The 13,598-nt window shown below is 44.5% G+C and overlaps 1 protein-coding gene across 2 annotated transcripts in view; it reads right to left on the bottom strand.

The window, feature by feature from the left end:
* Positions 1-12,721, bottom strand: part of ADAMTS10 (ADAM metallopeptidase with thrombospondin type 1 motif 10) — a 78,879-nt gene extending 66,158 nt beyond the window's left edge. The window contains exons 1-3 of one of the 2 annotated variants that reach the window (XM_081958314.1): positions 12,642-12,721; positions 5,564-5,881; positions 2,010-2,374 (exon numbers count right to left, since the gene is read on the bottom strand). In XM_081958314.1, coding sequence (XP_081814440.1) covers positions 2,010-2,374; positions 5,564-5,651 — 453 coding nt within the window. In that variant the 5' untranslated portion in view covers positions 5,652-5,881; positions 12,642-12,721. Of the gene's footprint in view, positions 1-2,009; positions 2,375-5,563; positions 5,882-6,684; positions 6,814-12,641 lie in introns of those variants that run through there. The other variant, XM_081958315.1, reaches the window with a different exon arrangement.
* Positions 12,722-13,598: the final 877 nt, after the last annotated feature.

Here is a 13,598-nt window from a genome sequence, read left to right as displayed (position 1 = left end):
TAAGCGTTCAACTTCAGCCGCCCTGCGAGGGGGTGTGATGGGCCAGAAGTGGTTTCTCGCTTCCTATGAAAGCTTTGTAGCTCTTGGCCAGAGGCCATCATTCCAAACACAAGCGAGGTAGTGTGAGGATAGTTTGGCGGGAAGTTGCCAGAAACTCAAGGATCAGTCGATGGAGGCAGCTGGGAAGGGAGAAGAAAACTCTTGGCAAGGAGCACAGCAGTTGGGGGCATGTGTGTTTGTGGTACGGCGGGGCAGGGGGGGGCGGGTGGGAGATGTAAAGAAGAGAGGCTCCGAGGGACGCTTATAAAATTCTCTTCAAATTACCTGGCCTCATTTCCGAAATGGAACCCGCTGCTGCATTAGGAATTTAAACAAATGGGTGGGATTTGGCAATCAAGCGCACTTTAGCTAAACATGAGAAGAAACTTCCTAATGGTAGGAGCGGTTTGGCAACGAAGCTGTTTGAGCAATGTTAAAAATGAAGACTCGGCAGGCATTTGCTTTGACGGTGGAGCAACGGAGCAGCCTGAAGTCTAGGAGGAAGGAGAGATCAATTTTCGTTACCGGATCTGGGGTGGCAAAAATATGGATCGCAGCCAGGGGGCGGCAAAGAGATGCAGAAAACTAACTCTTTGCTGTCATCTGCTTAGCCGCTGGATTTTTGCAGAAGGAATCGGACAGCTTTACCCTTCGACCCTTTTTTTCCCCCTGGCAAATGCTTTGCTTTCCCAGCTGCTATTTCATGCCCTACTGGTGTGGTTTGCAAATAGCCATCACAGTTGCAAGTTGCTTGTAGACATTTTTTGGGAAGAAGAAAGAATTTAACCACACTCTCCCCTTCCACCAGGCAAACCACCAGCCTGTCAAGTTTTTTTTACAGGTCGTCCTTGACTTACGGCCCCAAAGCAAGGCAGTGAAGTGAGTTTGGCCCCATTTTACGACCTTTTGGGCCACAGTTGTTAAGCGCATACATTCTAGTTACCGAGTGCCCAAATTTTGATCATGTGACCATGGGGATGTGGTGACAGTTGTAAGTGTGAGGACTGGTGTAACAGTTTGAACAGCAACTTTGAGCAGTTGCTTAACGAATGAATGGAATGCAATGGAATGGAATAGCATAGAATAAAGAATAGAATAGAGAAAGAATGGAATGGAATAGAATAGAATAACAGAGTTGGAAGGTACCTTGGAGATCTTCTAGTCCAACCCCCTGCTTAGGCAGGAAACCCTATACAAGTGATGGCAAACCTTTTTTGGCTGATGTGCCAAAAGCGGGGGGAGCACAGGGGGGGCGTGCACTGGCGTGCCACACCCATAATGCTATGCGTGTGAACCCCCCCAAGTGCACGCACATGTGTGCGATCAGCAACACCCCCCCACTTTTGGCGCAATTTTATTTGCCTTCCCCAGGCTCCAGAGGCTTTCTAGGAGCCTGGGAAGGGCGAAAACAGCCTTCCCCCCCGCCCCAGACACCCTCCGGAGGCCTCAGAAGCTTCTCTGAAGCCTCTGAAGGGCAAAAAACAGATCTACCGGAAACCCAGAAGTTCAGGAATGGTGACTTCTGGTTTGCCTGTAGGGCCGTTTTTTTGCGTTTTGGAGGCTTCAGGGAAGCCTCCGGAGTGCGAAAAACATCCTTAAAAGAAGGCCGAAGTCACCTGGCCAGCGCACGCATGCGTGCTGGCCAGCTGACAGGGCAATGCCTCGCATGCCATGACAAATGGCTCCGCATGCCGCAGGTTTGCCATCACAGCCCTATACCATTTCAGACAAATGGTTATCCAGTCTCTTCTTTAAAATTTCCAATGTTGGAACATTCACAACTGGTTGTTAAGTGGTTGTAAGTCAAGGACTATCTGTAAGGTTATGATTGTAATGAACTACAATTTCTTTCATTCAGTCTCTTTGAATTCATTCAGCATGCCTTTTGGAGCAAAAATGTTGCTCAAAATGACCAGCAAATGGTTGTTTTGTGAATCCCACCAGAGTTCGGAAGAAAACAAGACGCTTACCAGACCGTTACAATTACTGATAGCAACTTTTGAGTTCAGGTACTCATCTTGCAAATGACCAGCATAGTGGCAATCTTCATGGAATTCATGTTGGTAGTCTACTCCGCCTCTTTTCCAATACTCCACGCGGAAGCGCCTCGCCAGCAAGTTGGTGTGCAACGTCAAGTTGAGAAGGAACTGGGTCCGGTGGGCAGAGACCTTGTAGAATACGTGCTGTTCAGGCGTGTCGTAGGAGGGGTGGCCTGCACTCCGGCGGGACCTCCATTTCTGATGGCCTTTTATGTCAAAACTGAGGAAATCACCATTCTGATCCACCTGGATGGGGAAGGCAATCTCGTAGTGGCTGAGGTTGGAGAGAAATTCTTCTGTGAAGGCAGAAGAGAACAGGAAAAGAGTAATTGAGGAGGGGGATCTGCCCTGAAAAGGTCTTTAAATCAGGGTTCTTAACCTTTTAGTTCCTTGAACCCTTTTGAGTTTGGTAAGATCTTTGTGTCTGATCTCAGGGGAAAAAAATGTGCCTAGATGTGTAAAATAAAATACATACAGTAGTCATACATTGGATCTCAGATAAAACTAGTTATGCAGGTAGTCCTCGACTTATGACAATTGAGACCACATTTCTGTTGCTAGGCCGGACAGTTGATAAGTGAATTTTGCCCCATTTTACAACTTTTCATCCAACAGTGGATAAGTGAATCACTGCAGTTGTTAAGTTAGCAACGTCGCTCTTAAGTGAACCTGGCTTCCCCATTGGCTTTGCTTGTCAGAAGGTCGCAAAAGGTGATCCCAGGACCTTGGGACATTACCGCCGTCATAAATATGAGTCAGTTGCCAAGTGTTTTGAGTTTTGATCACATGACTGTGAAAAGAGTCACTTTTTAAAAGTACTGTGGTAACTTTGAACAGTCGCTAAATGAATTGTTGTAAGTCAAGGACTACCTGTGCTCAAATTTGAACTATGGTGCTGGCATAAATTATTGTGCATACCACAGCCAGCCAGAGCAAGTAACAGAGAGGTGCTGAATTGTATAAAAACCATAGAAGCCCAAATCACAAGATTACTGTTCTGACCCAGGCTTCCTTAAAAAGCAAGAAGGAGAGTCGTGGTCCCGGCAAAATTCCTTTTATTTACACGACTGTGAATTCCTTTCATTCACAGTCAGCAAGGCTTAATAAACAGTCTTTCAGAGGAATGTTTATCAACACGAACCTTATCTCATTTGGAGAGCTGCCAAATAACTAGTTTCCAATCGTAGGCAAAACTTGGCACATAGTCACAAACAGAACTTTCCACTCTTAATTCATTTCTGTGACCTAAGTTTCATTACTGTCTCCTCTCCCCTGTCTGTTGGCCGTCTCTTGTTTCACCTAGGAGGTCTTTGTGTTTTTCCATGAAGGCTTCTGCCTCCACCACTGTATTAATTCTCACTCTGGCCCCCTCCCAAAAGATCAACAAGCCATATTGCAATTGCTAATATAATGAAATGTAGAAGTGATATAAAATATGGTTGAAGATGTTAAATAATTGAATAAAATAACTGCTAATATAAATGTAACAATGATATTATGATATATATATATATAAAACATGAAAGAGATGTAAGATTCCGGGGAAGTACCACCTTCCGTATGATGTAGCTGTCAAAAAATTTTCTCCCACATTTATGTACCCTTTTCCCCAAAATACTTGAAAAAAAACCAATAAAACTTTTGTTTGAAAAAAAAAAAGAACTTTCCACTCTTGAAATGACCGAATGAATGGTTTCCTGTGGGGGAGGCCAATCACCTCCAAGATGTGGCTTTACTCCTAAGTTGACCCTGCTTTCTTAGTTGTTCTTGTCTTCTGGTAGCTCTGCACATTCACACATTGGGAACAGGCTCCAGTTGCTCCTCTGCCTCACGGCTGTCTAGCTCCCTCTCTGCCTCCGACGCAAAGCCCTCGTCTGAGCTTTCCTCAGCCCTCAGGACTGGCCCATGTTCCTCCCCAACCTCCCCTCTGTTCAACTCTGACATCTGACTTACTTTGGTTATGTTATGCGTACAAATTCATTGGAGAATGGAGAAGTCAATGGCGCTAGGAATGGTTAACGGAACAAGAGGGGACAAGCAAAGAACTCATTGGCTTGATAACATCAAAACTGATACAAAGATGAATATCCAGCAACTGAAAGAAGCTGTGCTAGGTATCATAGAGAGCACTTGCCTATAAAGTCGCCAAGAGTCCGACACGACCGAACAGTTTAAACAACAACTCGACTTTATTTTTCAAAAATATTGAAAAAGAACAAATATAATCATATAGGAATATATGTGCTTCTTTATTAATCCGTTAACACAATAGCAAAGCAATAAATAAATTTAAATGATGGACTAGTTAGGGAAAATAAGTTGTATTTTTTTCCCCCATCCAGGTTTTTGGACTGTATGTGCATAGAAGCATAACACTATTTTATTTGGTTTGGTGATAGTGGTTTTTTTAAAAAATAAATAAAGATGAACACCCTGATTAAGGGAAAGATTAAAATGACCTGGTAGGTTGTGCAGTGTTTCTCCTTTTGGGCCCTATCGCTCTGGATAATTCCTTTGGAACGTTCACCTACCTGTTCTATTTTAGGGTTTTCGCAGAATAATGGTGAAACATTGCACTACCAATGCAAGGTTAACGGCTAGCAAAAAACAGTAGCATTTATATACCACTTCCCAGTGCTTTACAGCTCTCTCTAAGCAGTTTACGGAGTCAGCATATTGCCCCCAACAATCTGGGTTCTCATTTTACCCGCTTCGGAGGGATGGAAGGCGGAGTCAACCTTCACCCTAGTGAGATTCGATCTGCCAAATTGCAGGCAGCCGTCAGCCGTCAGTCAGCAATCAGAAGTAGTCTTCAGTCCTACACTCTAACCACTGTACCACCTTGGCTCATGCAGCTGAATGTTAACAATGTGACCTTTGCAGAAACAAGACTGAAGGTCCTATGAGGTGGTAAGCTATATATTGTCTACCTTTGGCTTTAGGACTAGAAACACAAGATTTTAAATATCATTAACCACGGTGGAACTCTGTGCTTTGGGCCAGTAACACTGTACCAGGGATGGATTCCTGCCAGTTCTAACCTCTTCTAAAGAAGAGGCTCCACAAATCTACATTGCCGTTTAGAACCGGTTCCAGCTCCCTCCCACCGCCCGTCCGCACATCATCAAGATGAAGAGCGAGAGGAGGAATTCTGGGAGTTGAAGTCCACAAGTCTTAAAGCTGTCAACTTTGAATACCCCTGGAGTTTTTTTTTCTAAAGGGTTAGGGGTCCAAGGGTCTTGTAACGACAGCTTTAAGACTTGCGTGCTTCAAATGCCAGAGTTTGTGAGCCAACATTTTGGTTGCTAAGCAAGAGCGTTGTTAAGTGAGTTTCACCACATTTTACAAGTTGGCCATGCCCACCCAGTCACATGGCTTGCAAGCCACTCCCGCCCGGCCACATGGCCAGCAAGCCACTCCCACAAAGCAGGCCACACCTACAGAAGAGGTTCTAAAAAAATTTGAAACCCACCACTGCACTGTACCTTGTGACTGAAAGGTATAGCCAGGAAGGTTGCCTGCAGACATGGTAGAGACAAGTGTCCATGTGAGAAATCTCCAGACCGTTGCCATCTTGGGCGGCAGTGCTCTTTACAGTATCAGCTAGGTTGGACCAAGTTGACCGACTCTGCCCCAACATTTCTTTCTTTGAGCCACCACTTATGCCACTGCAAGAGAGGTTCCAGGGTCCTTCGTGGTCATCCTCAGCCGCTCTCTGGAAGGCAGTGAGGATGGGGGACGTTTAAGGCGGGTTGAAACAGGATCTCGTCCTTCAGCGTGTGCCAGTTCTCTGTCGCATTGCACTGGAGGAGGTTGGATAGTGAGCGGAGACGACAGTAGCAGGAGGCAGAGGAGGAGGAAGCAGAGTTTAAGTGGGGGGGGGGGGAACAACAACAGGAAATATTAAAATACAAGGTAGTCCTCAACGTACAATCCAAATTAAGCCCAAAATTTCTATTAAGTGAGACACTTGAGTTTTGCCCCATTTTACCACCTTCCTTGCCACAGTTGTTAAGTGAATCACTGCAGTTGTTAAATTAGTAATACGGTTGTTAAGAGAATCCAGCTTCCCCATTGACTTTGCTTGTCAGAAGGTCATAAAGAGTGATCACATGATCCCAGGACACTGCAATGCAGTGGTGGGTCCCTACCGTTTCAGCCAAACCAGTATTGGTTTGGCGGCCTGGGTCGCTGGAACCGGCAATGACACAGGCCTGCCACGCCCCCAAAATTTACGCTACTCAAAATTTACGCTACCGGTTCTCCAGAACTGATCAGAACCTGCTAAATACCACCTCTGCATTGCAGCAGGGGTTGGCTCCGGCATTCACTAAAGCTGGTTCGCTTGTTTTTTGCTTCTGCACATGCACAGCACAATTTATATTGCATTGAGCATGTGCGCATGCGTGTCCCGGCCACAAGTGAATTGGCATTAGTGATTGCTGGAACCTACCCCTGCTGCAATGCAGAGTTTGGTAATCAGCAGGTTCTGACCAGTTCTGGAGAACCAATAGCGGAAATTTTGAGTAGTTCGGAGAACCGGTAAATACCACCACTGACTGGCCCCGCCCCCATCTATTCTATTGAATTAACTGTCGAGAATTACCTGCAACGTTTTCGCCACTGAGTGACAGAAAAAAGAGCCAAAGTTTATCTCTCTTTCATATGTGATTAACTGAGGTTTACCATGTTAAGACACTAGGCTAGAAACTGGGAGGCTGTGAGTTCTATCCCTGTCTTGGGCATAAAAGCAACTGGGTGACCTTGGGCCAGACATTTTCTTTAAGCCCTAAGAAGGAGGCAGTAACAAACCACTTCTGGAAAATCTGCCAAGAAAACTGCAGGGACGTGTCCAGGCAGACTCTGTGAATTGGACATGACTGAACACAAGTGGGGGGAAAAGGCATGTGTGCAGAGCATAAAATGAAGCATGGTGCTTCAAACTTTTTTTTTTTAAAGTTCTGGAACAAAACTGGTTACAAAAGCAACAAATGGGCCAATGCTTTAATGGGAAAACATTTTTCAGACGGATGACAAGAAAGCTGTTCAAATTTCTGGCCTTTTTTTCCCCTCTTGAAACCAATGGAGGAAAGACGGAGAAAAGAGCGTGGAGACCAAAAAGCAAAAAAGCGATTCAGAAATATCAAGTGGACGGCAGAGGAGAAAAAGAAAGAGAAGGGAAGAAGGAACGAGAAGAGATTTGACAGCAGACTGGAGGGAAACCCGAGACTGGCAAAGTAATGGATGGAAGAGCGAAGCAGAAGCGGTTAATGGATCACGGGAAGAAAAAGGCAATGAGAGAGAGAGAGAGAGAGAGAGAGAGAGAGAAAGAGACACTCATTCAGCCGATAGTGCGGCTGGTGGTAGAGAAGAAAAGAAAAGAAAAAGGAATAGCAAGAAAGGAATTCAGCTCAGAGCATGCTTGTCTGAAGTCAGCATTTTTCCTCTGTCAGCCTTCCAGGCTGAGGCCTGGTTTACCTCAGCTTCATTAATTGCCTTGCATTTCAGTGTGTGAAGCAGCTTCCCTTGGGCTCTTATGAATAATTACTTCTCATTACCCTTCAGCAACTCCCAGTCCCAGCTGATGGACACCCAACCCAATGCTTTCCCCCCACCAGTCTGTCTTGCATCTGCATCCCCCCCCCCTCAAGCCTCTGGTCCTGTTGTATTTTTCGACTCGTGCTTTAAATTTCTGCAGATTCAGGAAATAGCTGGCTCAGCCTTCCTACTTGGAGTCCTCCAGATGTGTTGGAACATGTAGCCGCATTTCCACCCGGCCTATTTAGATTTGTCTGGTGGCATCTGGGGAGCACCGGAAGGTTGCCTTAGACAGGGACTGTCACATCAGAGCTGCAAAATCGTAATCGTTCGAGCACTGATGGCTAATCTTTTTGTCCTCGCGTGCTGAAATTGTCCGTGTGCGCGTGCCACACCCATAATGCAATGAGCTCCTGCGCATGCAGAAAGAAGGACTAGGGGAGACAGGATAGCAGTGTTCCAATATCTCAGGGGTGGCCACAAAGAAGAGGGAGTCAAGCGACTCTCCAAGGCACCTGAGGGTAGAACAAGAAGCAATGGGTGGAAACTAATCAAGGAGAGAAGCAACTTAGAACTGAGGAGAAATTTCCTGACAGTTAGAACAATTAATCAGTGGAACAGAAGTTGCCTCCAGAAGTTGTGAATGCCCCAACACTGGAAGTCTTTAAGAAGATGTTGGATAGCCATTTGTCTGAAACGGTATAGGGTTTCCTGCCTAGGCAGGGGGTTGGACTAGAAGGCCTCCAAGGTCCCTTCCAACTCTGCTATTGTATTGTATTGTATTGCATGCGCGCAACTCCCGACCTCCGTGCCTTATTTAAATACAAAAGCACATATTATACAGTTAAACATTCCACGGAGGAGGTAAAAAATCACACAACAATCATTACAGTACATAAAATAGTAATAATAAAATTAAAAATTAAAATATCCCAATATAAAATTTAAGTTTAAAAGATTGCCAGGAGGAATAAAATGGAACTATGGTTGAGCCAGGCCGGCTAGTTGAAAAAGGTGGGTCTTGAGTTTTGAACGGAAGGAGCGGAGGTCGGTAGTAATCCTAATGTCGGGGGGGAGGTCCTTCCAGAGGGCTGGGCCCATCACAGAGAAGGCCCTACTCCTGGGCGCCGCCCTTTGGCACTGCTTAGTGGACGGCACCCGGAGAAGTCCCTCTCTGTGAGAGCGAATTGGTCGTAGGGATGTATGGGGCAGGATGCGATCCCGCAGATAGCTAGGTCCTGTGCCATGGAGCGCTTTGAAGATGGTGATCAACACCTGGCCGGTCAGCTGGCCGGTGGGAAGCCTGTGCGCAAGTGCAGATAGGGCTCTGTGTGCCACCTCTGGCAGGCGTGCCACAGGTTGGCCATCACAGCATTAGAGGACAGCAAAGAGATAGAGTAAAGCTCTCTTTGCTGCCCTCTAGTGCATGTCTGAAGTTTGGCAACTCAGATACAGTTACTCTGTTGTAGACTTTTTCTCCCCCACCTCCCCCTTCCTCCTCCTCCTCTTCCTCCAAACATATTGTTGTGGAGGAGAGGAAGGGAGGGAGGGCAGCTATTCTTCCTTTCACCACCAGAGCTGGAGAGAATTTAGCCACTTGGCTCGGTCTCTGGTTTGAGAAGATCTTAATGGAAAGCAGATGAGGATTGATTTTTGCTCCAAGGGGTGCCTCTTTTTTGTGCTACGAAGCAAATCAGGACATTTTCTGCAGGGCTTTCCATCCTGTAGTTCATGTTTGTAGGTTGGAACCTGTGATTTATGTTACATGTTGGAGATCTCAAGCAGAATGAAGAGAATTCTGAGGAAAGCCTCCTCTCAATTGCTCCTTTTCTCCGAGTTTTCCCCATAACCTTCTCCCTTATGGTAGTCAGAGAGTGGGTTAAGGGAAATCCACCCACCCTTTTGGCACCATCACCACAGAATCTCCAGGCCAGATGCACAAGGGAAGAACTTTCTTGGATTAAACCAAGATCATCTCAGTTTATCTCACCCTGCTACTGTACTTTCAATAAATGTTGGGGCTACATTTCCCAGAATTCCATCTGCTACGTATTTGGAAGGCACTGCGTCCAGACAGACCCAACTGGGAAGCCTACAAACAAAACTAGAATCATTCCAGTTCTATTCTGCTAGTTCTCCAACAACTGTGAATTAAGATACTGCACAGCACAGGAACAAAATAATTCAGTCATCTGCTATGAATTCACTTTAAGGAGCACCTACAGGTAGTTCTGGAGTAATGATTGTAATGGAGCCTGCCCATTATAATCATAATGGTTGTAACAGGACAGTCGCACAACTTGATTTTTACAACTTTTATTGTGCGACAGTCATTAAGCAAACATGGCAATCATAAAATGGACACAACAGTTGTTAAGCAAATGCCATGGTTGTTAAAGCCAACCCATAGGCGCAGTTTTGTTGAAAACTGGAAGTTAGTGCTGCTTTCTGGCAAAATTGTTGTAAAACGTGGACATGTAATTGCAAGACACTGCACAACCACAATAAATGCAGCCATGTTGCCAAGAACCCAGGGTCCAGTCATGTGTCTGTAAGGTAGGGGGAGGGGGCACTGTTGGAATTTTAGATCCAGGTTGTGATGCTTTTTTTGGAGTTAGTCATAACAAAACAACCTGTATAACTCAAAGATGTATTTCTCACAATCTCAGCCTCTCCATCTGCATATGGCATAAGGAAGGAAGGAAGGAAGGAAGGAAGGAAGGAAGGAAGGAAGGAAGGAAGGAAGGAAGGAAGGAAGGAAATATATTTGAACCAAAGGAAAGAATGAATAGAAAGAAAGTAGATTTGAACTGATGGAATACAGTGGAAGAAGAAAAAAGAAAGGGTAGGATATAAATCTAATTACGGTAATAAAATAATAAATAAATCAAATTTACTGTCTATCATTTCAGAGGACAAGATAAGGAAGGAAGAAGTGTGCCCTTCCCAAATTTTCTACCAGTGTATTGTTTTCCTTTCCTAAACTAACTGTATTAGTCCACATTTTAATATTCTGCATAACAATGATATATCTTTCTGTGTACATTTTTCACATGTACAAATATATCCATGCACATACACATACATACATTGACAGCACATTTTCTAGCATGATATATCTGAGATATAGAAGCTTTGAACATATTTTTTCAGTTCCATGCTTTTCTGTGCACACTCTCATCTCATACCAGTCTCTTTTTACACTTCTTGTTTTTAATCCAAGAACTTCATGGCAAAATTTAAAGGCAGAAATTGTAAGTCCATCTCGGTTGAAGTATTTATCTTGGATTTGCAGATTAGATATCACCCAGAGGAAGTGAATTCTTCTCTCTCCTTGGATAAGTAGGACCCAAATTGATGGATTCAATTAATTAAAACAAAGGGCTTTTAGTTACATTTTAAGGATTTGTTGATGATACAAGAAAGTCCAAGTAGTGGACTTGCTTTCATTTAAAGGCAGACAGAGGTAATCTAACAGGTTTTTATTACTTACTTACTTACTTACTTATTTATTTGATTTATTTATGTCCAGTGCAAAGGGATTCTAGTTATATTTTAAGAAGGAGTTCACTGGTTAAAAAAAAAAACACAACCTGCTTTAAAAAGTGATGGACCTGCTTTTATACAAAGTTTTAAGTAGAAAGAAGTCATCTTGCAGGATATCTATCTATCTATCCATTCTGTACTGTACTGTAGTCTGTCTGTCTGTCTGTCTATCTGATTTATGTGCTGCTCATTTTGTCCTGAGGCGACTCTGGGCATCTTATAAACACTAAAAGCTAAAACAGTAACAGCAACAATCATAGTTATACTAAAAATATAACATTAAAAGATTAAAAGAAGATGGGGATGGGGGGGGGGGAGAAAAGAACGGAAACCGCAAGAGGTGGAATTTCCTTCATACCTCCAGAGCAATTTCAATACACAAACACAGACAAACACACAGACACAGGTCTTCAGGCCCTTACAGAAGGTCAGGAGCCAAAGCAGAGAAGGTTCTTCTCCTGGACCTCGCCCACCCAAATTTCTTGCCAGACAGGGTCCATAGCATGTCCTCTCTGGCGGCATGAGGGGTGGGTGGGTTGTGAACCCATAATGTTATCTTTCAACTTTGTCATTCTGTTTCACTTCTGCTTTTGCACATCTATTAAAGGAGCAGAAGGTATGCAAATTCCCCCAGAGCATGAGCTCCCAAACATCTGGATTCTAATCTTGATCCAATTCCAACTTGTTTTGAAGGCTAAAACCTCTTTTATTAAGCTCTTGTTATTTGCACTTCTAATCCATGAGATGTAAACTCTGGGCTTTCCATCTTGACAAATGTTTACTTGAATATATTAAAAGAATATGTTCCAAGGGATTAATTAAATGGGTGGTGCTTTGGGGTTTTAAATTTTTTTTATTTTAGATTGGGGAGGGGTGCGGGAGGGGGGGTGGTTCAGATGTTTTCCAGGATCTAAATCTGAAGAAGATATGATTTGCAGATGCGGTGCCAGCTCTCCAGCGGCTCTTGCAAAATTAGCACCACCGTTAATGGGTTGTTCCAGGAGGGGTCTTTTGCAAAACCATCCAGGAAAAGAAAAAGAAAAAGAGAGAGAGATTGCCATACAAACCGAAAAATAAAAAAAAGCGGAGAGAGATAAGAGATAGAGACAGACAGAGAAGCGGTCTGTCTAGTCGGGAGGGCAGGGCAGGGCAAGGAAAGGCAGACATATAATTCCACACCGGCTGACAGGCTGCCACACAAGACAGGTAATTAAAAGCAGACCCAAAAGAAGAAGAAGAAAAAATCAAATGTCTCGAGGGAGATGGAAACTGCAACTTTGCAACCAGATGGTCGAGGACTATGGCGAAAGCAGCAGCAGCCCAATCACGAGAAACAATGACAGGCCGTTTTCTGCATACGTGTGAAGCTTTGGGAACATCTGGCAAGCATTGCCTCCCCCCCCTCACCCCGCTCCTCATGCTTCCCCCCCCTTCCCGCCCAGAAGGTGAGAGGAATCCTGCCCGATTTCAGGACCTTACCGCTCTCAGCTGGAGCAAACCCCTTGGCAAGCCGCGCTCAGCCCCACCGGCTCGGTAGCATGGCAGTCCCCAGTCCTGGCGCGGGGTTTTGAGCCTTTGCTGGGATGGCAAAATTCAAGGGGCCAGCCAGGGCTGGAGAAAGGGGGTGAGAGGTGGGGGGGGGAGTTTGGAGCAGAGAGAAAGAAGTAATTTTGCTTACCCTTTTTGTGAAAGTGGGTTGTGTTTTATTTTCTCTCTTGGCTGCCCCCAAATTCGTGTTTTGTTTTTTTTCCTCCTCTTGTCAAGAAAGTGCTCCAGACTTGAGAGCAAGGCTTTTTCCTAAGCCACAGCTGGAGGAGGTGGGGAAGAAAAAGAAAAGGAGAGAGAGAGAGAGAAAGAAAGAAGGAGAGGGTTTTTTTTTTCTTAAAAAAAGGAAAGAAATGCAGGCAGCTCTCAAGCTAACGGATTAAAGGGAGTGTGGAGGAAGGCTCTTTTCCAAATGCAAAAAGGTCTCTGAGAGAGGTTAGCAAGGAGTGTGGGATGCAATAGGTTGCTCTTTCAAAAAAAAAAAAAAGAGGAAACTCTTGCCAGGCTAAATTAGAAGAAGAAGAAGGGGGGGGGGGGGAGAGAGAGAAATTCAACCACTCTTGCCTTTCCCCCCAAAATAACTCCTCCTCCTCCTCTACTGACGCCATCTAAAGGCAGGTCTTTTTTGCTGTGATAGGATCAAGTCACCGTGAAAAAAAAAAAAGGATCAGGACAAGTTATTTCAACTGCCCCTCCAAAGAAAGTCTGGTGTTTTTTGTTTTTTTTAATGGCAACCTTCAAAAAACGCTTCAAAATAAATTCACAAGTAGCTGTAACAAGGATTGCTTAGCCTTTGGAAGTGGAGCTTATCTGCTATTATAAACCAGGGTAAGTTTTAATGAAGCTGCAAGATTCTTAGTGCTTCTTTGCTTCAACATACCAATGGGGCCA

Source organism: Natrix helvetica, assembly GCF_964273705.1.
Source record: "Natrix helvetica genome assembly, chromosome: 1".
NCBI lineage: Eukaryota > Metazoa > Chordata > Lepidosauria > Squamata > Natricidae > Natrix > Natrix helvetica.
The sequence above is the reverse complement of the archived record's forward strand: the minus strand, read 5'-3'. Positions and strand labels throughout refer to the sequence as shown.